Source organism: Rhinoderma darwinii, chromosome 3 (assembly GCF_050947455.1).
Source record: "Rhinoderma darwinii isolate aRhiDar2 chromosome 3, aRhiDar2.hap1, whole genome shotgun sequence".
In the NCBI taxonomy this organism is placed as follows: Eukaryota; Metazoa; Chordata; class Amphibia; order Anura; family Rhinodermatidae; genus Rhinoderma; species Rhinoderma darwinii.
Genome location: NC_134689.1, coordinates 125,397,140 through 125,421,648, shown reverse-complemented (window position 1 = coordinate 125,421,648; position 24,509 = coordinate 125,397,140). Strand labels below are relative to the sequence as shown.

The 24,509-nt window shown below is 42.9% G+C and overlaps 1 protein-coding gene across 1 annotated transcript in view; it reads right to left on the bottom strand.

Annotated features, from left to right (window-relative positions):
* The window catches only part of LOC142750385 (uncharacterized), a 240,543-nt gene that overhangs the window by 98,535 nt on the left and 117,499 nt on the right, over positions 1-24,509 (bottom strand). The window contains exon 5 of the mRNA XM_075859387.1: positions 14,311-14,553. Within this exon, the coding sequence (XP_075715502.1) occupies positions 14,311-14,553 (243 nt within the window). The remainder of the gene's footprint in view (positions 1-14,310; positions 14,554-24,509) is intronic.

Below are 24,509 nucleotides of genomic sequence, written 5' to 3'. Positions count from 1 at the left end.
CCTTACTTTGATTCCTGATCTCTTCAATCAGGTTCAGGGGGCCCAATGGTTCTCAAAGTTTGATCTTCGGGGGGCTTATAACCTTATCCGAGTCAGAGAAGGGGATGAGTGGAAGACTGCATTTAACACGCCCGAAGGTCATTTCGAATGCCTCGTCATGCCCTTTGGGTTGTGTAATGCTCCCGCGGTCTTCCAGAATTTCATAAATGAGATTTTAAGAGACTACCTGGGGGTTTTTCTTGTAGTGTACCTTGATGACATACTTGTGTTTTCCAAGGATTGGTCCTCCCACATTGAGCATGTCAGGAAGGTGCTCCAGGCCCTTCGGGAAAACAAACTGTTTGCTAAGACCAAAAAATGTGTGTTTGGGGTGCAGGAGATACCATTTTTGGGTCAAATCCTCACTCCTAATGAATTCCGCATGGACCCTGCCAAGGTTCAGGCTGTGGCTGATTGGGTTCAACCTGCCTCCCTGAAGGCGTTACAGTGCTTCCTGGGGTTTGCTAATTATTACAGGAGATTCATTGCTAACTTCTCGGTCATCACTAAGCCTCTTACGAATCTTACTCGCAAACGTGCTGATCTCCTCCACTGGCCTCCGGAGGCGGTCCAGGCTTTTGAGATCCTTAAGAAGTGCTTTATCTCTGCCCCAGTGCTGATTCAGCCTAACCAGATGGAGCCATTCATCGTGGAGGTTGACGCCTCCGAGGTGGCAGTGGGTGCTGTCTTGTCCCAGGGTACCAGGTCCCTCACCCATCTCTGTCCCTATATATATATACAGTGAAGGAAATAAGTATTTGATCCCTTGATGATTTTGTAAGTTTGCCCACTGTCAAAGACATGAACAGTCTAGAATTTTTAGGCTAGGTTAATTTTACCAGTGAGAGATAGATGATATATTTAAAAAAAAAAATGAAAATCACATAGTCAAAATTATATATATTTCTTTGCATTGTGCACAGAGAAATAAGTATTTGATCCCCTACCAACCATTAAGAGTTCAGCCTCCTCCAGACCAGTTACACGCTCCCAATCAACTTGGTGCCTGCATTAAAGACAGCTGTCTTAAATGGTCACCTGTATAAAAGACTCCTGTCCACAGACTCAATTAATCAGTCTGACTCTAACCTCTACAACATGGGCAAGACCAAAGAGCTTTCTAAGGATGTCAGGGACAAGATCATAGACCTGCACAAGGCTGGAATGGGCTACAAAACCATAAGTAAGACGCTGGGTAAGAAGGAGACAACTGTTGGTGCAATAGTAATAAAATGTAAGACATACAAAATGACTGTCAATCGACATCGATCTGGGGCTCCATGCAAAATCTCACCTCGTGGGGTATCCTTGATTCTAAGGAAGGTGAGAGCTCAGCCGAAAACTACACGGGGGGAACTTGTTAATGATCTCAAGTCAGCTGGGACCACAGTCACCAAGAAAACCATTGGTAACACATTACGCTGGATGATTCTGAGAGTGATTGGGAGAAGGTGCTGTGGTCAGATGAGACTAAAATTTAGCTCTTTGGCATTAACTCAACTCGCCGTGTTTGGAGGAAGAGAAATGCTGCCTATGACCCAAAGAACACCATCCCCACTGTCAAGCATTGAGGTGGAAACATTATGTTTTGGGGGTGTTTCTCTGCTAAGGGCACAGGACTACTTCACCGCATCAATGGGAGAATGGATAGAGCCATGTATCGTCAAATCCTGAGTGACAACCTCCTTCCCTCCACCAGGACATTAAAAATGACTCGTGGCTGGGTCTTCCAGCACGACAATGACCCGAAACGTACAGTCAAAGGAGTGGCTCAAAAAGAAGCACATTAAGGTCATGGAGTGGCCTAGCCAGTCTACAGACCTTAATCCCATCGAAAACTTATGGAGGGAGCTGAAGATCCGAGTTGCCAAGCGACAGCCTCAAAATCTTATTGATTTACAGATGATCTGCAAAGAGGAGTGGGCCAAAATTCCATCTAACATGTGTGCAAACCTCATCAATAACTACAAAAAACGTCTGACTGCTGTGCTTGCCAACAATGGTTTTGCCACCAAGTATTAAGTCTTGTTTGCCAAAGGGATCAAATACTTATTTCTCTGTGCACAATGCAAATAAATATATATCATTTTGACAATGTGATTTTTTTTTTTTTTTTTTTTTTTATATAATCTCTCTCTCACTGGTAAAATTAACCTATCCTAAAAATTCTAGACTGTTCATGTCTTTGACAGTGGGCAAACTTACAAAATCAACAAGGGATGAAATACTTATTTCCTTCACTGTGTATATATATAAAGAAAAAAGAAAGCAGCACAGCTTCAAAAAAACAGATGTGGGTGTGTGTGTGTGTGTGCGTGTGTGTGTGTGTGTGTGTGTGTGTGTGTGTGTGTGTGTGTGTGTGTGTGTAAACTTTGCCAGTCAAGGTATGAAAAGGCCTAAGTCATTATTCCACATAAATGTATACAGTCAGCCTATAAAGCTATAAATGGAAGCAAGTCAGTATTTCAGACTGCCCGTGTGATGCCGCTCCTTTGCTCTTTATGCATAAATGTAAGCTTTGATGATGGATATGATGCTTAAGTGCATCAACGTAAATGATAAAGAGGCAGATTTCTACCCTTAGACCAGTTAATAAAAATGTCTCAGAGGACATTACATTAATCTTGATTGTTTGGACTCCAGCTGGCTAAAACTTGGGTCACATGAAATCAATTGATGGGAGGTGACACCTGACAATATAATGGAAGGAAGCTTTTGTTTCTGAGGAACCAGACCTTATCAACTCACTCTGACGGCCCAAAATTTCCAGTTAACGCGCAAATCCTTACAGATTTATTGCAGATGTATGAAGCCTGCTGGAAATAATAGTGCAAGCCAAGAGGCTAGTCGCCTATCGACTTCAAGCTCTGGATAATACCAATGGGAAATTATATACACAAAGGATGCACTGGGGTGACAAATGAAGATAGAGATTTGTCCTATTGAAGATTCTAGGAGTCTGACAAAGCAAGCACACTGCTACCAAACAAGTAGCTTTATCTGATTACAATCTTACATTTGATGACTGCCACTAGTCACCAACACAAAGATGTGCATTCTGCCCCAACAGCGATTTGTAGGTGTCAGATGAGGGTGCGAATTACTTAGTTACTTTTACCCAAATATAGGCGGAACAAAAGAAAAAATAATATATAAATATATATATATATATATATATATATATACATACACACACATGTATATATATATTTGTGTGTGTCTTAAAATATTCTAAGAATCATTACAAGCCAATAAACCAGTGTGACTATTTGGTCATAGACCTTCAGTAATTTGTACGTGCAATATAAAAATTAACAGGTAGATAGGCAAGCTGTGGGGAATGCAATTTACATTGTGAAATTTAAAGGGGTTTTCAGGGAGTCTTAAAAAATTATTCTGACAATAGGAAATGGCGTAAAATACAAATACAAACAATAAATCCCCCCGACACTCCAGCACCAACGCTTTAGTGGTCCCCGTCGTTATTTTTGTTTGCTTGTACTGCAGTGATGACGTGCAGCACATCCACGTGACCGCTGCAGCCAATCACTGCACTCCACAGTCTCGTGCCGCACATGCAAGCATCACTGCTAAAGCCAGTGATATGCTGCAGTGGTAACGTGAATGTACAGCACATCATCGCTGCAGCAAAAAAAACAAAGACCGGTAGAGACCACCAGAGCCTGTTGTGACAGGGGATTTAGCAGGTATGTATTGGTTATTTCTTTATTTTATCACATTTCTTACTGTCAGGCAAATTATTTAAACTCGCGTACAACTTCTTTAAGGGCTAGTCCACACGTGTCGAAAATACTGCGGATTTTCCGCAACTTCTTTTGTTGCGGAAAATCTGCAGCATAATACAGTAGCACAGAAGTGGATGAGATTTCAAGAAATCTCATCCACACTCTGCATATGTGATATGCGGAAATTTCGCACACAAATTGACCTGCGGTGCGGCTTTTTAAGTCGTTGCAAATTTTGCGGCGGAATCGAAGTTACACCGCAAAAAACGCAACTTTGGGAAAAAAAAACGTATACTTACCTCTGACATTCTTTAGGCGGGCCCCCTGGGATGATGTTTCATCCCACGTGTCTGCTGCAGCCAATCACAGTCAGTAGCGGCTGTCACATAGGATGAAATGTCATCCGGGAGGCCGGCCTGGATGACGTCAGAGGGCTGGCCTCCTGGGATGACGTTTCATCCCATGTGACCGCCGCTGCAGCGAATCATAGGCAGCGTATCCGCCTCGTGTGAACTTAGCCTAAATGTTTCCATGAAGGATTACAAAGACAACAATACATTTAGCCATCGTCCATACATAGAGTTTTTATGACGTTTCAAACTGGCAGCATTTTTTATTCTGTGTAATTTTGTACATTCGTATTTTCAGGCGTTACTGAAGTCTTCTAGAGAAGCCTATGAGATGCCACGGAAAACACCAAAAACCAAATTGTTATGTACTTTATGTAGGTTTTTTTAATAATTCACTATAAACTTTAAAATAACATCTGGCCGCAGCGTTTTTTACATAAAAAAAGCTGTGAAAAACACCAAAAAAAGACACAAAAAATGCAAAAAACGCTGTGTGAATCCAGCCATAACGCAACGCATTACTGCCGGTAGGCATCAGTTTGCATCCAGATCCTTTAAAGCAGGTGGCTGTCAGAAGCTGATAACAGTGTTTCTGAATGCTGCAGCAGATTAAGTTATTGCTAAGCATTACTGTTTCAACGCCAAGCTAAAGTGATCAATGCCAACTATAGTACCAATACAAGGTAATTGCCAATGTTAGGGTCATCCACATCCAAAACCTCTCCTGAGCAAACCAGATAAGTCAATAGTGCCCTGTAGTTAACATACAAATGTTTTGTACTAAGCCTTTGTACCTACATACTACTCAATATGCATACTTAAAACTTGCAGGTTCATGACTATTACTATGAGGGTATGTTTACACTCCCTATTTACGGACGTAATTCGGGCGTTTTACGCCTCGAATTACGTCCAAAAATACGGCTCCAAACCGCCGGCAAACATCTGCCCATTGAAATCAATGGGGTTACGATGTTCTGTGCACACTGGCTTTTCTTTTTACGCGCCGCTCTCAAAAGACGGCACGTAAAAAGACGGCCGCCTCAAAGAAGTGCATGTCACTTCTTGAGACGTAATTGGAGCCATTTTTCATTGACCCCATTGAAAAACAGCTCCAATTACGTCCGTAATTGACGCCGCGAAAATCGTGAGTACGAGCAATTACGTCTGAAATTCAGGAGCTGTTTTCGCCTGAAAACAGCTCCGTAATTTCAGGCGTATTGGACTATGCCGTGTGAACATACCCTTACTGTTCCTTTAAATAAACAGCATAGAAAACAGGAAACATCTACATGCCATTACAATGGAAGTAGCAAATATGAGACATAGACCTGAATGCAATGCAAAAAGACAATAGTGGAAATAACCAAATGTGCAGATGGAAAACAAAAAACAAGGATTTAAAAGTTTTTTTAACAAAATTCTGTGAGAAAAGAAGCGTCCCCTGATTAGTTGACTACAGGATGTATCCTGCTGCTGGGACCCCTAGCATACAGTTGTAAACCGGGGACAGGGGGGAGGGCTGCTAGCAAGTGTTAAATTCCTCTGTAGCGCCACCACAGGAGAGAATAAGCATTACACAATCACCATTGAAATCAATAGGGCTGTCCATTTAATTAACAGACAAACCAGCTCCTCCAGAGTATAAAGACCCAATAATAAGAGTATGAAAAATCAATAAAGAAGAGGAAATACAAGGGAGGAAAAGAGAAGATATAGGATGGGAAAGTAGTATATTGTAGTATGGAAGCAGGTTCATAAATTATGTTTGGGCACATATCTAATTCCTTTTGCATGTATGAAAGTCTATATTAAATCTGTATTTTTGGAAAAGACAAATTCCATTGCCCAAATCCATGTGTAGCAAAAATGTCAAAAAGAGGACAAGTCCTAATTACAGGAACTTGATAAGGACTGTTAAAAAATGGAAAGAGTGTTTGCAAATAACATATAAACACTTTGTTTGGTTAAGTCAATCTTAAGGCCGACATGATGGAAATGTTATGGGGACAAAAATCATAGTAATGAGTGCTCATCCTCATGAATGTCCAATCACAGCTCCTTGTGATAGGATCATATGAGCTGTCTCGTCGTTTGGCACTTGATTTAACGGCTCATATCGCATAGTTACCAACAGACTTGAATTTTCCATGACTGTACCGAATTCACAGAGATAGTCCCGGAAAATTACTGTCCCGGACGTGTCTTGGCAAGTACCATATTTAATTGTATCGGCGTCCTCAAGATGCAGATACAATTGAATACTATGGCAAAGCAGGAAACTATCCGCTCCCTGCTCTGCTATTCACTCCTCCTGGAGCACAATTCTCGCCAGACCATTGCCGACACTCTGGCCAGGGATTCTGCTCATATATGGACAGTGACGTCAGGGGCTTCTCATGGATGGGAATGCCCTGCCAGAGCGTTGCCGACGTTCTGGCCGGGGATTCTGCTCGTGAAGTATCTGCTGGCGTCAGTATCCATATATGGACAGTGACATCAGTGGCTCCTCATGGAGAGTTGCTGACACTCTGGTCAGGGACTTCACTCCTGGAGAAGCCCCTGACGTCACTATCCATATATGGAGAGTGATGTCAGGGGCTCATTCTGGAGTGGAATTCCCGACCAGAGTGTTAGCAAAGCTCTCAGTCCATGGGGAGCCCCTGACGTCACTGTCCATATATGGAGAGTGATGTCAGGGGCTCATTTTGGAGCGGAATTCCTGGCCAGAGCGTTAGCAAAGCTCTCAGTCCATGGGCAGCCCCTGACGTCACTGTCCATATATGGATACTGATCTAGTGGCTCCTTCATGAGCCGAATCTAAAGTACCATAAAATGCACTGGAAAACTGAAAATAGATACTTTGCAGGCTGAAATTGCAAAAAATTTGATCCCTCCATTGTTTTTTGGGTTTAGTTTTTACGGTTTCACCGTGCGGTAAAAATGACAACTTAACTTTATTCTGCAGCTCAATACGATTAAGGTGATACCAAATGTATAGAGGTTTTTTTTATATTTTAGTATTTTTACAAAGTAAAAACTATTTGCTAAAAAAAAAACACAAAAAGTTTTTATTCTTTGGTCAATTGAGCGGTGTAAGAGCTTCTTTTTTTGCGGGACATGCTGTAGGTTTTATTGGTACAATTTTTTTGCACATACAACTTTTTGATTCATTTCTATGACTTTTTTGAGAGCTAAGGTGACAAAAAAAAAAAAAGCGATTTTGCGGTTTTAAATTGCTTATTTTTTTTCGGCATTCATCTTGCGAGTTAAATAATGGTATATTGTAATCGTTTGGACTTTTATGGACGCAGCTATACCAATTTTCTTTATTTTGTTACATTACTTTAGAGGAAAAATGGGAATATTTTTTTTTTTTTTAACTTTCAATTTTTTTTTTTTACTACTAATATCCTTTATTTGACTTTTTTTTTTACACATTTTATTAGTCCCCCTAGGGGACTTGAACCAGCAATCAGTGGATTGCAGTATATTGTCATTTTTATTGGCTTCTGTAACAGCGCGATCACTGTTCCTGTCTGTTAGTCCTGGGTGTCAGCTGTAATACACAGCCAGTGCCGACCTTGCGATAGATGGCGCCCCGTGCGAAATTATCTTTCGGCACCCTAACCCATCTTAAAAAAATGCCCCATAAAAAAAGTATAATGCCCCCATGATGCCCTATATAGTGCCCCCACACAGTATAATGCCCCTTTAGTGCCATACAGTATAATAATATTTAATAATATATTATAACCCCTTCAAGGACACAGTATTTTGTCCTCTAATTGTGCCTACACAGTATTATGCCCCCTAAGTGCCACACACAGTATATTTCCCCCTGTAGTACCCCATCACAGTATAATGTCCGCTTAGTGTCCCCCACACTGTATAATGCCCCACTCCCCTGGCTGCCACACACAGCCCCCCACTTGTAGATAGTGCCCCTTGTAGATTGTATCATACAGCCTTCCGGTAGACAGTGCCATAATCCCCCACCTCCTCCTTGTAGACAGTGCCATACAGCCACTCACCTGCCCCTTGTAGACAGTGCCCCCAAACAAAAAAAATTGTTGTAATGACGGATAGGGAAACAGACAAGTGAGCCCTAATCTACCCGCCACTCAGTCCCTGCCTACTTGCAACGACCCGCCCTAGGCGACGGGGTACAACTGGGCGACGGTCCCTACACTCAGTAAGTGCACGACAGACAACCAGACAAGGAAACACAGAACAAAGGGAAGCGGGGCAGTTGCCCATGGCAACACCGTGAGCAACAAGAGTAGTAAAAGAGCCGAGTCAAACCAGGAGAGTACGAGGTGCTAAACGCAGAGCAGGAGAGTAGTGAACAAGCCGAGTCAAACCAGGAGTGTACGAGGTACCAAACGCAGAGCAGAAGAGTAGTCAGTAAGCCAGGGTCAATACGAAGCAGGGACAAGTAGTTCAAGAAGCTGCAGCAGGGCCAGGAAACCAACAGAGAAGCATCACAAGCAAGGAGGAACAGGAAAGGCAGGTATAAATAGACGGAGGGCGGGAGCTAGCTCCGTCTGGCCAGGCTGTGATAGGCTCTCCCACTCCTAAGCCTGCCATCCTGAGTGGTGGAAGATGGAATTAGTCTCACAGACATAGAAGCAGGTGCAGACTGATTACCTATGGGCGTGGATACAGAAACTGTGCCTGGCAGATCCTTAACAATTGTACTCACCTAGGCCCCGTTCCCAACTGAGCTGCTCCACGTCGTGATCCTTGCGTAGGCCGGCGTGATCCTGTAGCTCAGTATAGAGTTTCCCAACCTTTTCGAGGCACCACTGCAAAAATAAAAATTTCCTCAGGGCACCCCCACCAAATTGTTTAGAGAAAGATAGAAAATGGCTAAAAACAAGCACTACACTCGTAGGGTATGTTCACACAGCATTTTTTGTAAGGCAAAAAAAATCTGCCTCAAAATTCCTTCAGGAAGTTTGAAGCAGATTTTGAATTGACAACGTTGTTTGACCTTTTTTTTTTTTGCGTTTTTTTTTAAGCCGTTGAAGCTAATGCAAAAGACGCAAGCAAAACGCAGTCCAACAAGGCGCCGCAGGTATTTTCTGCCTCCTATTAATTTCAATTGGAGCTCAGAGGTGGAACCAATTTGAAGACTATCAGCCCGCCTTTTACAGTAAAATGACCATCAGCCCTCCACTCACAGTAAAATGACCATCAGCCTCCCACTCACAGTAAAATGACCATCAGCCTCCACTCAGATTCCCCCTGGAGATAGTGCCACACAGCCCCCTGTAGATAGTGCCACACAGCCCCTTGTAGGTAGTGCCACACAGCCTCCTGTAGGTAGTACCCCACAGCCCCCTGTAGGTAGCGCCACACAGCCCCCTGGTAGGTAGTGCCACACAGCCCCCTGGTAGGTAGTGCCACACAGCCCACTGGTAGGTAGTGCCACACAGCCCCCTGGTAGGTAGCGCCACACAGCCCCTTGTAGGTAGTGCCCCACAGCCCCCTGGTAGGTAGTGCCACACAGCCCCCTGGTAAGTAGTGCCACACAGCGCCCTGGTAGGTAGCGCCACACAGCCCTCTTGTAGGTAGTGACACACACCCCGCTTCCTGTAGATAGCGCCATTGTAACTCCCTGAAGGAGCAGAATCCCCCAGTGGCCGGGGATTCCGCTCCTGGAGCACTCTACTTGATGTCTCAGTCCATATATGGACAGTGACATCAGGGCCAACTCCTGAAGCGGAATTCCCGTCCACAGCGTTGCCGACGCTGTGACCGGGGATTACACTCCAGGAGAAGCCCCTGTTGTCTGTGTCCATTTATGGACAGTGACGTCAAAGGCTTCTCCTGTGGAATCCATGGTCACAGATTCGGCAATGCTGTGGATGGGGATTACACTTCAGGAGTTGCCCCTGATATCACCGTCCATATATGGACAGAGACATCAAGCGCTCCATCCAGGAGTGGAATCCCGGGGCACACGGGGATTCCCCTCCTTCAGGAAGCTACAGTGGCGCTAGTAGATAGCAGAGCAGTGAGATACCTCCCTGCTCTGCAATAGTGGCGTCGCTACCGCTGTGACAGCGCCGCCGGCCATGGGGGGGGCCCATTTCTGACAGACGGCATGGGCGCCCTCATTTCCTGTGTTGCAGCTAGCAGCCGCTATGGCTGCTACAGAGTAAGAGACTCCACTGAATTTAAAAGCGCCCGGGCGAAAAGGTGACTGCTGAGTCACCAGGCCCGGGCGCTTCTGAAACAAGCTGGTGAAGGAAGTCAGCACAGCGCCCCCTTCCACCTGCTGGAGTGATGCGCCCTATGCAATGACACAGGTCGCACAGCCCTAAGGCCGGCCCTATACACAGCTGACATCCGCAGCGTATGGAGTGGACCCAGCACATTAGCCGGCTCCATACAACAACTCCAGCACCACGACATGCTATTATGTCATGGTGCACGAAGGGGTTAATGCCCAGCGGATGGTGCAAAGTTAAAATTAAAATTTTCCACTGATGTGCCATTTTAGTGCACGATATGTTGTTCCCAGTTTGTGCCACTGAAGACAAATTTCTCATAAAATGTTAAGCGGGTTCTCCCGGGTATGGCGATGGAAGTAAACTGCTGTTTGGGTACACTGTAGCGCTCAGAAGGGAGGGAGCGCCATTTGGCTTTTGGAGTGCGGATTTTGCTTGTTAGTTGTTCTGTTTAGGGTTTTCCTGATATTTCAGTTTATAATGTAGGGGCATATGTAAGCTGTGCGGAGTACATCAGGGTATAATAGGAGGGTATAATAATGCGGTAAATAATAATCTGCAGATGTGTGGCCAGTTTCGCACTTATAAATGGTGCCCAATCTTATCCGCTTTTGTAATTCTGGCCATTTTGTGTCACCATATTCTGAGAGCCAGAACTTTTTTTTTTCCAATGGAGCTGTGTGGGGGCTTATTTGTTGCCGGACAATCTGTAGTTTTTATTGGTACCATTTTGGGGTGCATGCGTCTTTTTGCTCACTTTTTATTCCATTTTTTGGCAAGCGAGGTGACCAAAAACAAGCAATTCCAACAATGTTTTTTTTATTATGATTATTTTTTTTACAGTGTTTACTGTGCACTATAAATGGCATTTTACTTTATTCTGCGGGTCAATGTGATTACGACGATACCATATGGACATTGTTTTTTTATGCTTTGCAGCGTTTGCATAATGTAATCACTTTTTAAAAGGAAACATTTTTTTTTTGTGTTAACATATTCTGAGAGCCATAACTTTTCTATTTTTCAGCCAAAAAAGCTGTGTAAGGGCTTGTTGTTTGCAGGACGGGTTGAAGTTTTTATTGGTGCTATTTTGGGGTACATGCGACTTTAACTTTTTACTCTATATTTGGCGTGGTGACCAAAAAATGGCGATACAAGTATTGTTTTTTTTTTTGGCGGTGTTCACCGTGAAGGAAAAATAACATTATAGTTTTATAGGTTGGGTCGTTGTGAACACGGTGATACCAAATATCTGTACTTTTTTAACATTTTAATTTTTTTCCTATAACAAAATATTTATTATAGGAAAAAAAGGCAGTTTTTGTTTTTTTAACTTAAAATTTTATTTTTACACTATTTATAAAACACTTTTATTAACTTTTTTGTAACTTTTTTTTTGTCCCATTAGGAGACTTGAGGACCTGCAGCTCTGATCGCTGCTATAATACATTACACTACCTACATAGTGTAATGTATTATAACTGTCAGTGTGACGTGACAGTCCCCATGACAGGAAGCCTATCAGGTCCTGATAGGTCCTCAATGGTCCTCAATTGTCGCAAATTGTGAGGGACAGAATCTTTGAACTGAGAGAACTTATTTATCACTCCGGCAGATTGCTATGTGTCTAGGCAGAGATGTCAGCACTGTTCAACGTTGCGTGTCCCAGAAGTTGGGACGACAACAACGAACAGGAATGACAGCAAGATGTGCACGGAGGCAAACCTCTGCACAGAGGGATTGTCTGATTAGAAGAATGGCGTGTAGTGATGCATTCTGTACTGTAATTGAAATTAGACATCACACCCCAAGCCTAGGGCGGCAACCAGTGTCGACACAAACATTTAGAAGATGTTTTCACAACATTGGGCTACGAGCCAGATGCCCAGCTACAGGTGTTTCATTAACCACATGCCACCACTCTTAAAGACTATCATGGTGCACAGCAAGACGGCAATGGAGGCTGGAATGGAGGTCTATCCTCTTCAGCGATGAGTCCTGCTTTTATTTTGGATGCAATAATAGCTGGAGATTGGTCTGGAGATCACATGGACAATGCCATGAAGAGGCCTTCACAAGGGAACGTCACACCGGTCCTACTCTGGGATTATGGTGTGGGGTCATATAATGTACGGTAGCCGGACCCCTCTAATCTTCATCTCAGGTGCACTAACAGCTCAACGTTACATTGATTTGGTTGTGGGACCATTGGTACGGCCATTTCTCCAAAGTGTCCCAGAAGCCAGGCCACATGTTGCTTGTGCAGCTGTGCAGCCTGCGTGGTCTAAATGTGCTACCATGGCCTTCAGCGTCTCGGGTCTTGTCTCCCATCGAGCACATCTGGGACATGATTGGTCAGTAATTGCAAAGGGAGCTGCCAGCAGCCAATCTTGATAATTTGCGTGCCCAACTGCCATCAGCGTGCATAACATTCCTCAGACAGCCATTAATAACCTCGTTGATAGCATGTCAAGATGTTTAAGTGCGTGTATTTCTGCATGTGGTTCTCATACTCGATACTGAATAAGTCAAGATGTTTACAATATTTTTTTTCCATTTTTTATTATATGCACAACATGAACATGTTTATCGATCCTGTGATTTCCACAATTCCTACACTTTTCCTTCTTGGTGTTGCAATTTCACTGTTGAAAAGTGTATAAAACATTTACAATTCTTATCAAGTGGTAACTTTTTAAGAAATTTCCCTGTGGTGGTGCTGTAGATCAGATTACAACTGATTGCTGGGATTCCTAGAAGCGTAATACCCTGTTGTCAGATTATTTTCGGCAGACTCTTCTGAAAAAAGAGTTTGTGCAAGGCGGAAAAACCCTTTTATGGAAATTAGGGTAGTTGCATAATATACCATTCAATTATTTTGATAGCATGGATGAGGCTATAACAAACATATTTTTGGGATAAGAGGTTCACCAATAAACAATGGGGTAGTTGTTACTGTAAAAGGTGTGTGTGAATCCCTTTAATTCCATTTATAATGGTAGTACATGTAAATTGAGGTTGGGATATGCACTGGAGTTACTTTTTAGATGTGCCACATGTTTTAAAAGGGTTGTCCCAGAACCCACATGATAGGTCATAACTGTCTGATCCCGGGGGGCCCCACTGCTGGGACCCCCACTGATTATAAGAACAGGGGTCCAACCCCGATTCTTCTCACTGCACCCCCATGTATTGAGGAGCTTCAATGGAGCAGTGGTCGAACATGCCTCCGCTGCTCCATTCAATATCTGTAGGACAGACCAAAGGAACCGAGTGCTGTACTTATCTTTTTTCGTCACTCCCATAGACTTTGAATGGAACAGCACACCCATGCTTCACCACACTCCATTCAATGTTCTCCTCACTGCAGTCGTGCAGTGAAGAGGAATAGGGGGGATTGGGACCCCCGTTTTCGTGATCAGTGGGGTCCCAGCAGTGAGAACCCCAGCGATCAGACGATTATCACCTTAGGAGATAATTGTTGATTCTGGGAATACCACTTTAAGACAGAAGTCTGCCAGTAATTGCAAAACTTCCTGAATGTTCATGCCACAATTAGTCACCTAATACAAGATTGCATAAGTTCTCTATAGCGCAGGTTGATATATTGCACACTTAGATAGAAAATCGTTGTGTGGGATTCAAGGGCTGGAAATATCACATCAAATATGGATTTTTTTTGAGATGCAGATATATTGCAAATGGATTTATAGTATTATATAAAAGATAGATAGATAGATAGATAGATAGATAGATAGATAGATAGATAGATAGATAGATAGATAGATAGATAGATAGATAGATAGATAGATAGATAGATAGATAGATAGATAGATAGATAGATAGATAGATTTTCCCAGGTTCTATTTTTTAGTATCTTTTAAATACAAACTATTTAGACTACAGTAAAAAAAAAAAGAATAGTATACAACTTACAGTCTTCAAATCTGGAAATACTCATTGATTGTGTTGTGCGAATAGCTGTCATTCGTGAACTCCGAAGTTTTGAATACATTTTCACTGCTTGAGCTCTCCTTTCTTCAGCTAGCCTCTGTCTCTCCATCTCTTGCCTTATGCTATGGTCCAGTTTTATTGCTTTCCTGCCAAGTGGTCGAAGTTGTGATTCTACACTCTTACCATTGCCATAATCCTCCTTATATTCTTTATGACATTTTGCTCCTAGAAGAATTAGAGAATACATTTTACATGTCTTTGGAATTATTTTTTATTAAAGGTAAATATAAATTTGTAAATGTACACATACAATTGGGGAAGAGGCATTTTGTATTTAAGTCGGTGGTATCAGCACCAAGCAGATTCTGGCCAATACCATAGTTCACTTGGTCGGGGGAAGCCTATAACAACCTGGGTAAACATGATCTATGTTTGTGTAGCTAAGGGTGGGATAGAGAGGGGACCACTGTTACTCTGCTGCCCAAGGGCCCACTTACACCTTCCTTTAGCTTTAAAATGTCTTGTGTATGATCGTTTCATAGCCATGCCCAGGGCTGCCATTCTAAATATCTGGGCCCATACAGTTAGATGGTTATTTTCCCCCTGGGCTCACTAACACATCTAGCATTGTCTATCTTGTACCTCATTTTGTAAATTTGGTGCGCGCCAGATGGAAGGTATTTTGGCTGGGAAAACATGATCGTTTTGCATAATAAAATTCAGTGCCCCATTAGCAGTGACTGATTAACTGAAAGCCATGTATGTGCTCTTTTTTTGATTCATTAGCCCAGGTCTCCCATGGTGTGTCCCTCCTTCTTTTTCAATGGCTATTTACATCCATACACACAAGGTAAAAAACTCCTCTACACCAGGACAGTAATGCCCACATGACAGCCCGAATGCACCTTAGGATCTTGCAATGCCAACACCCCTTCTTAGGGTTTTCATTCATTTTTATTTAGTTTACAGCATGTGAAAAAAATATATAGACAAAAAGTAGGGACGTATCTATTGAGGGTGCAGAGATTGCAGTTGGACATGCGCCCTAGGGCTTGAACGGGCCCAACAGTCTTATTATACCTGTATGAATTACCCTTATATATTGATGCTATGTTTATTATCTCTGGGCTGTGACATCACTGTGGTCCCTAGCCTTTAGTTGTGTAATCACTTTGTTTATTATCCCTGTTCTGTGACATTCCTTTTTCTCTGTGACATCACTGTGCCCATTATTCCCATAACAGTGACATCACTGTGTGCAATAACCCTTTCCCATGACTTCATAGTGTTTACTATTCATGCACTGTAAAATCACACTGTGTGCATCATTCTTGTACTGTGACATAATTGTGACTACTCTTAGGTTATGTTCACACGTCATGGATTCTGTCTGGATTTAGGTGCTAGCAATTCCACTAGCAATGCATGTGATTGTTTTTTTTATTCCCAATTCCCATGCTCCAGTTTTATAATCCACATCATATTCAATATTTATGCAGATTCCGCACTGAAAAGCTGCAGATTTGCTCTACTGATCTTCTATTGAGCTAATCTGTATGAGAATTTAAATGTAAATCCAAATATCAGCTGCGGATTTCTATATGGACAGTGACATCATGGGCATCTGCTGGTGCGGAATCACCGACCAGAGTGTCGGCAATGCTCTGGCTGGGGATTCCACTCTTAGAGGGAGCCCCAAAGGCGCTACTTACAGGCAGGGGGGGGGGCTGTGTGGCATGACCAGGAAGGGGAGGGGGATTCTGATCCTAGACAGGGGCTACCACTAGGAACGGAATCCCCGGCAAGAGCGTTGACTCCTGGGGGAGCCTTGATGGCGGCATCAGCACCTAGGGGCTGAGTGGGCCTCCTCAAGGATAGTGGACCCCTGGCACTTTCCCGGGTTCGCCGGGTGCTGACGCCGGCCCTGGATATAACTGTTTATTTTCTCTGTCTGGTGACATCAATCTATAAACCTATGAAACGTACAAAAACAATTGGAGCAAAAACATAAATATTAAAATTTTATTAAGTAACATGAATCTAAATATACAGTATATGTATATATATATATATATATATATATATATATAGATAGATAGATATAGATAGATAGATACAACAATTCTAAGAGAGCAGTACCATATATATGTAGTTGCGTGGGTGCAAGCCTCAGGGCCCAGACCTTCAGCCCTTTCAATTTTAATAGATTAATAGAATAGGCAGCACTCCAGAATTGAATAAAGTGAAAAAATTTATTTTATTCTACCATTAATATGCGACGTTTCAGCCCCCATCATGAGAAAGGCTCATGATAGGGGCTGAAACGTCACATATTAATGGGTGAATAAAACACACATTGTTTTTACTTTATTCAATTTTGGAGTGCTGCCTATTCTATAGATAGATAGATAGATGTACACATTGAGAAATTAGTTAAAAAAGGAGAGCAAGGGCAAAAGATAGTATGGCCCACCGGTACAATAATGAAGATAGCAATCCATATACAAAAAGTGTGGTGTAGATTAAATATCGATAGGACAACTCACAATGAGTATATGTCCCACTTTCTAGCTGAGGATACCTCTATATATTAAAATGTAGTCCATGCATCACACATAGGTATGTAACATCCAAAGTATATATGTATCCAGATACAGAATAATAACATCCAAGAGATATGTGTGTCCAGATATTAAACAATAACTGCCTCAATATAGTAAATACAATACAGATGAAGTGTGGGTGCATCTTCACCGATGTGTATTTATAGTAACACCACAAATTATAACAGTATACAGAGAATCACAACCAAATCTCCAACAGATCCTAAAGAGCATATACTGATGTAGGTCAGTGATGGATCAATCAATCACCCCTCGACATGGTGAGAGCCTGGCAGGTAACAAGGGAATAGCACACCTCGACGCACGTTTCACTATACTAAGCTTCATCAGGAGTTTTATTATCTATGTATTATGACATCACTGTATTTACTATACCTGTACTGTCATCTCACTGAGTTTATTATTTCTGTATTGTGACTTCACTGTGTGTAATATCACTATGGATGAATATCATTATGTGCATTATCCATGTTCTGTGAGAGCTATCCTCTGCAGGAACATCACTGTGTGCATTTTTAAGGGCATATGCGTATAAGGTGCAAAGGGAGCAGTCGGACCCGGGTAACAGCCTCTCTGCCATATAAAATGATACCATTACTATAAATTGCATGTAAAATTGGGGGGGTCATGTTACAAATTTTGCATTGATGCTCAGTAACTTCACATTATGTCTCTGAGTAAAATGCTACAGATAAAAAGACAGTTTGAAGTAATGATTGGAAATATAGTTTAAGTGAAATCTATCAAAATAAAAAGTTAGTTCTACGGTTGTGTCCTAGGACAAAGGAGAGCAGAATAATTACAGATTATATTATCTGTAATATTTTGCTGTTACTTGCTAAGCTTATTACCTAAGCTAGTTAAGCTTCTAAGAGTATGTTCACACGCCCTATTTACGGACGTAATTCAGGCGTTTTTCGCCTGGAATTACGGCCGTAAAAACGGCTCCAAACCGTTGGCAAACATCTGCCCATTGAATTCAATGGGTCTGACTGTGTTCTGTGCAGATGGGCTGTCAAAAGACGTCGCGTAAAAAGACGGCCGCCTCAAAGAAGTGCATGTCACTTCTTGGGATGTAATTGGAGCCGTTTTTCTTGACTCCTTTGAAAAACAGTTCCAATTACGTCCGTAATGGACGCCGCGAAAAACGCGAGTACGAGCCTGAAAACAGCTCCGTAATTCAGACGTATATTACGTTTGCGTGTGAACATACCCTCACAGAAATAAACGATTACATATTACAAAGCCACAACCACTAATCTGAGATATATTATAGTGAGGACGAATAACAGTGCTAGAATTAGAACTGTAATATATTTTGTTACAATAAGCACAAGACATTATAGAAGGATAAGCTTAAAGGCTATGTACACCTTCTAAAGAGACTTTTTTTTAACTATATGTAAATGTCTATCAGTGTTTAGTGCAACTTTCTAATTACATTTTATTAAAAATTATTTTTACTTTTTGAGATACACCTGTTTATATACTGTATACAGAGCAGCTGTATCTTGCGGTAAATCCTGTATCTGCCAGGTCAGCGGGACTGATGGGTTTAGTGTCTGCGGGTCCTGTGTCAGCAGGTTCTGACATGCAGGACCGAGCTGATACCGATCACATCTAAGTTCATAACGCAGGACCCGCTGACCCTGAATCCGTCAGTCCTGCTGACCTGACAGATTCAGGTCTCAGCGCACAATGCAGCTGCTGTGTATACAGAATACAAAGCAGCTGTACCTCAAAAAGTTACAATTATTTTTAATAAAATGTAATTAGAAAGTTGCACCAAACCCACTGATAGACATTTTTATATATAAATAATAATCACTTTTGAAGGTGTACAAGAGAATTGGTCTCCAGGACCCTTTTTTAATTAGGGCATTTATTAAATGTTCCAATAACAGTAATCTAATGGGTTCAAAGATATCCGCTGAATGGCCCTACTAACTCTTTATAGAGCTCTGACCCTTAGTAATAAAAGCTACAAAATTTGCTCTTTACACATATTACCATACTAAAATGTTTATATTGTTGGAGTTACGCTTGAAATAATTTAAAAACATCCATGTCTCTTGCCTGGAAAGAGCTGGATAAAACTGGGTGGAGGAAGCCCCCAAGGTCATGAAGGTTCTGGGGCACATGCCCCTTTTGCCCTCCCTATAAGCCAGCCAGCAAGAGAGTGCTCTGTTTTACATACTTTACATAATTTATGATTGAGAATACAGGGGGGCCTATTGCAGGTAAAACTGCATCCAGCTACTTGTGCTTCTATGGTACAACTAAAAGTTATTCCATACATGCACCAGGACTCTGAACAATGCCCTGCCATGGGAAGCGGCTTATTAATATTCATGTATGTACTACAAAGTCCACGTTTTAGTAATGCACAAAGGTGTTATCGAAAGGGGGCTCTGCAGGCCGGGTGATAAATGTATAAAATTCTTCTGAAACTTTTCTTGTGCCATATTCCTAAATCATCATGCACCATCTTGGGATACACTTCAAACACTACAGTGTAATTATTTACTGGTGTACTGGTAGGTAGTAATAATAATAATAATAATCTTTATTTATAGCGCCAACATATTACGCAGCACTTTACAATTTAGAGGGAACATGAAGCAGACAATATCAGACATTACATAGTGATTATTTACTGGTGTACTGGTAGGTAGTAATAATAATAATAATAATCTTTATTTATAGCGCCAACATATTACGCAGCACTTTACAATTTAGAGGGAACATGAAGCAGACAATATCAGACATTACATAGTGACAAAGTTAATTTACAATTCAAACAAGAGGAGTGAGGACCCTGCTCGCAACAGTTTACAATCTATGAGGAAATAAGGGAGACACAAAGTGTAACAGTGTTTGTTCTGTACAATATAACAGCCTTTAATCACCCATGCAACGTTTCAGTCCACCAGGACCTTTCCCATGGGTGATTAAAGGCTGTTACATTTTTGGAATTGCTGCCTCCTTGTCCATTTTTGTTTGCCTGATATTGAGGACCGTGTACCAGGTTCTGTGGAGGCGTGCACCCTTCTGGTGGTCCAGTGCTGTGGTAACTTTCTACTTTTGTTCTGTTTTATACACATGGGGTGGTACACATAAAGCTCCATGAGCTGGTCACCAGCCAGTATCCGTGTTTGACGGACATGAAGACAAGGAGTGTGAGGCAATCTAATTCTGATGAAGGGGGGGCCATGGAAAGGAGTCAGATTAGGGAATGTTATAGGCCTGTCTAAAAAGATCTGTTTTCAGGGCACGTTTAAAACTGTGGATATTGAGAATGAATCTGATTGTCTGGGGTAGCACATTCCAGAGGACTGGTGCAGCACGAGAAAAATCCGGGAGACGAGAGCGGGAGGTTCGGATTATGGAGGATTTTAATCTAAGGTCGATGGCAGAACATAGAGCCCGAGTAGGGTGGTGGACAGAGATGAGGGAGGAGATGTAAGGTGGTGCAGCACTGTGGAGAGTTTTGTGGGTGAGAGTAATAAGTTTGAATTTTATTCTGAAGGGGATGGGCAACCAGTGCAGTGATTGGCACAGGGTAGAGGCGTTGGTGTAGCAGTTGGTGATAAAGATGAGCCTGGGTGCTGAATTAAGGATAGATTGGAGAGGGGAGAGTTTAGTGAGGGGAAGACTGACTAGTAATGAGTTACAGTAGTCAAGACGAGAGTGAATCAGAGCAACAATGAGAGTTTTGGCTGTTTCCTCCGTAAGAAAAGGGCGGATTCTGGAGATGTTTTTGAGGTGAAAATGACAAAAGCGTGAAAATGATTGAATGTGAGTAATAAAGGAAAGATCTGAGTAAAAAATAACCCCGGGACAGCGGACGTGCTGCTTAGGAGTTATGATAGTGCCATACACTGAGATGGAGACATCCGGTTTAGGGAGGTTAGTAGATGGTGGGAACAAAAGGAGGTCAGTTTTAGAAAGATTCAGTTTCAGATAGAGAGAGGATGTTAGAGACAGCGGATAGACAATCACTGTTGTTTTGTATTAGAGCAGAGGTGATGTAATCGGAAGAGGCATATAATTGGGTGTCATCAGCGTAGAGATGAAAAAGCAAAAAGGAGACCCCCTAGTGGCTGGCAGGGATAATTAAACAATGAAGAGAAATGTGCCTAGGCACAGAGTCCCAATTTCCCAGCCACCAGTCAATTAGTCGATAAGTGTCAGTAAAGGCAGTTAAAATATAACTTTTATTAATGTACCAAACAGACAAACAACACTGAAAAGTTAAAATTGTATCAAGAGACGGCCAGTATGTAACGCAGGAGTCAGTGTGCGTACACCCAGTGCAACGCTGGACGCAGTGAGAGAGACTGATTAGGCAGCTGCAGACTGCCGTACATAGGAACAGTTCCCCACGAATGGAGGCAATAACTGGACCGTCAGTGATATGTTAAAATGGCGATAGCCCCCCTATCGCCATTTTAACATATCACTGACGGTCCAGTTATAGGCACATTTCTCTTCATCAGCGTAGAGATGGTACTGGAAGCCAAATCTGCTGATGGTTTGTCCAATTTGGGCTGTGTAGAGAGAAAAGAGGAGTGGACCTAGGACTGATCCCTGAGGAACCCCGATAGCAAGTGGATAAGGAGAAGAAGTAGAACCAGCAAATGAGACACTGAACGAGCGATCAGAGAGATAGAAATACCCGAGAGAGAAAATGATCAACTTAAACACAACAATGTTCAAGATATAAAAATATGAGCTTTATTACATATAAGACATAACAGAGTAAAAAAGATGAGTCACAATGAAAAAGGGCATCACCCATTGCTGAACCATGATTGTTGCGTAATTTGTCATAAACATACGTTAAATGCTGAAGTAGGTTTATATGAACGTGTATATAACGAAATCTCAAAAGGTAACTACCAGCGGTCTGCAGAATCTATCACAGTAATTTGCTGAAGGTAAAAAAAGTGCTGAAGATATAATGGTTACTATACAGTGTTATGTTATGTGCACGAGGAAAGAGATCAGAGATTACTGTGCTATTAGGCTGGTAAGAGGTGAGACTGACAGATGAAATATGGCAGATACGTGTCAAAAAACAATGATTACCTACCCAAGGTCATGGTGGCACATAGGAGACGCCCACACCCGACGCGCGTTTCGGCGAATGCCTTCGTCTGGGGGTGGCTACATCCTGGCGGGAAGGAGGATAGCGGCGCCAGATGGGGGTACAAAGATGGAAGCCGCCCCACTTCCGGTGGCCGCGTCATCAGGGAGGATGTGGGGCGGCGATGACTGACAACGCCTCCCACATACTACCCTGGCCATAGACAGCGGACGGAAGGGTGCGTCGACCACTCCCCCCCCCAAGACCAGCGCTCTCCCCCACCGCAGGGTCCAACGTCCGTAAGTGCAGCACATTGGAGAGGAGGCCAGTGTCTGATATACGACACGTATGGAGAACTACGCGGACATGAATCAGATTTAATAAATGTATATGTGTGAAACAGTGTGATCTATTAAAAAAGTGTGTTTGTGGAACAGGGGATATAAAAAACATGTGCAGAGATATGTCAATACTGCACACACGGGGAATGTTAAAAGATTAATTTGATGAGGGAACGACAAGTGCATTTGGGAACTAATATCAAAGTGAATCAATAATAATGAATATAATCAGGAAACAAAAAGTGCAAAAAAAGAGGGGAAAGAGCGGAAGACGGTCCGAATATAGACTACAATAAATAAATAAATTAGGGGACCGATATACATAATTGTGATAGAACAAGAAAAAGGAGTGTAGTCACCTGACCAACGAGGAGCAAAAAGTTCCAAGAGGAAAGTGATATAAGATATAAAAGACATATAGGTTGAATGAAAGGCAGTGAGGAGTGAGTATATATATGAATATACGTACGATCAGAGAGATAGAAGGAAAAGCAAGAGAGAGCAGCGTCCTTGAGGCCAATAGAGTGGAGTATGTTAAGTAAGTAGAAGTTGGTGGTCTACAGTGTCAAAGGCTGCAGAGAGAGCCAGAAGAATCAAGAGAGAGTATTTACCGTCTGATTTAGCCGCCAAGAGATCATTATATGCCAGTCATCATATTATGCCTGTTAAGGATCTGCCAGGCACAGCTTCTGTATCTACGCCCATAGGTAATAAGTCTGCACCTGCTTCTATGTCGGTGAGACTGACTCCATCTTCCACCACTCAGGATGGCAGGCTTAGGAGTGGGAGAGCCTATCACAGCCTGGCCAGACAGAGCTAGCTCCCGCCCTCTGTCTATTTATACCTGCCTTTCCTGTTCCTCCTTTGCTTGTGATTCTTCTCGTGTGGTTTCCTGGCCCTGCTGCAGCTTATTGATCAATTTGACCCTGCTTCATACTGACCCTGGCTTACTTACTACTCTCCTGCTCTCGTTTGGTACCTCGTACACTCCTGGTTTGACTCGGCTTGTTCACTACTCTCCTGCTCTGCGTTTGGTACTTCGTACACTCCTGGTTTGACTCGGCTCGTTCACCACTCTTGTTGCTCACGGTGTTGCTGTGGGCAACTGCCCCTTTTCCCTTGCTTCTGTGTACCCTTGTCTGTTTGTCTGCCGTGCACTTATTGAGCGTAGGGACCGTCGCCCAGTTGTACCCCGTCGCCTAGGGCGGGTCGTTGCAAGTAGGCAGGGACTGAGTGGCGGGTAGATTAGGGCTCACTTGTCTGTTTCCTTACCCCCTTCATTACATAATCACAAGCACTTATACCTAGTCTACCCTGGTCCCTCACACTACTATGGACCCCCTTGAGACCCTGGCTCAGCAAATGCAGGGTCTCTCCTTACAGGTCCAGGCCCTGGCTCAGAGGGTCAACCAGCTTGACGCTACCATGGTAGTGCCCCTCACCTCACCTCTTGAACCCCACCTCAAGATGCCTGACCGGTTCTCAGGGGACCGGAAGACTTTTCTCTCCTTTCGGGAGAGTTGTAAGCTCTATTTTCGCTTAAAGCCCCACTCCTCAGGTTCTGAGAGTCAGCGGGTGGGTATAATTATGTCCCGGCTCCAGGAAGGGCCCCAAGAATGGGCCTTCTCCTTGGCTCCTGACGCCCCTGAACTTTCCTCCGTTGATCTTTTCTTTTCTGCTCTCGGACTCACTTGTGACGAGACTGACAGGACTGCCTTTGCCGAGAGTCAGCTGGTGACCTTACGTCAGGGTAAGAGACCTGTGGAAGAGTATTGTTCTGACTTTAGGAAGTGGTGCGTAGCTTCTCGGTGGAATGACCCTGCCTTAAGGTGCCAGTTTAGGTTGGGTCTGTCGAACGCCCTGAAAGACCTGCTAGTTAGCTATCCCTCTTCTGACTCCCTAGACCAGGTTATGGCTTTAGCGGTACTACTTGACCGACGTCTCAGGGAACGACAACGTGAACGTTTTTGTGTTTTCTCCTCTGACTCCCCCATGATGCATCCCGAGGTTCTGTTGCTTCGTTCTTCCACGGAAGACTCGGAGGTACCTATGCAACTCGGGGCCTCCGTGTCCCCCCAACAACGTAGAGAGTTCCGCAGGAAGAATGGTCTCTGCTTCTATTGTGGG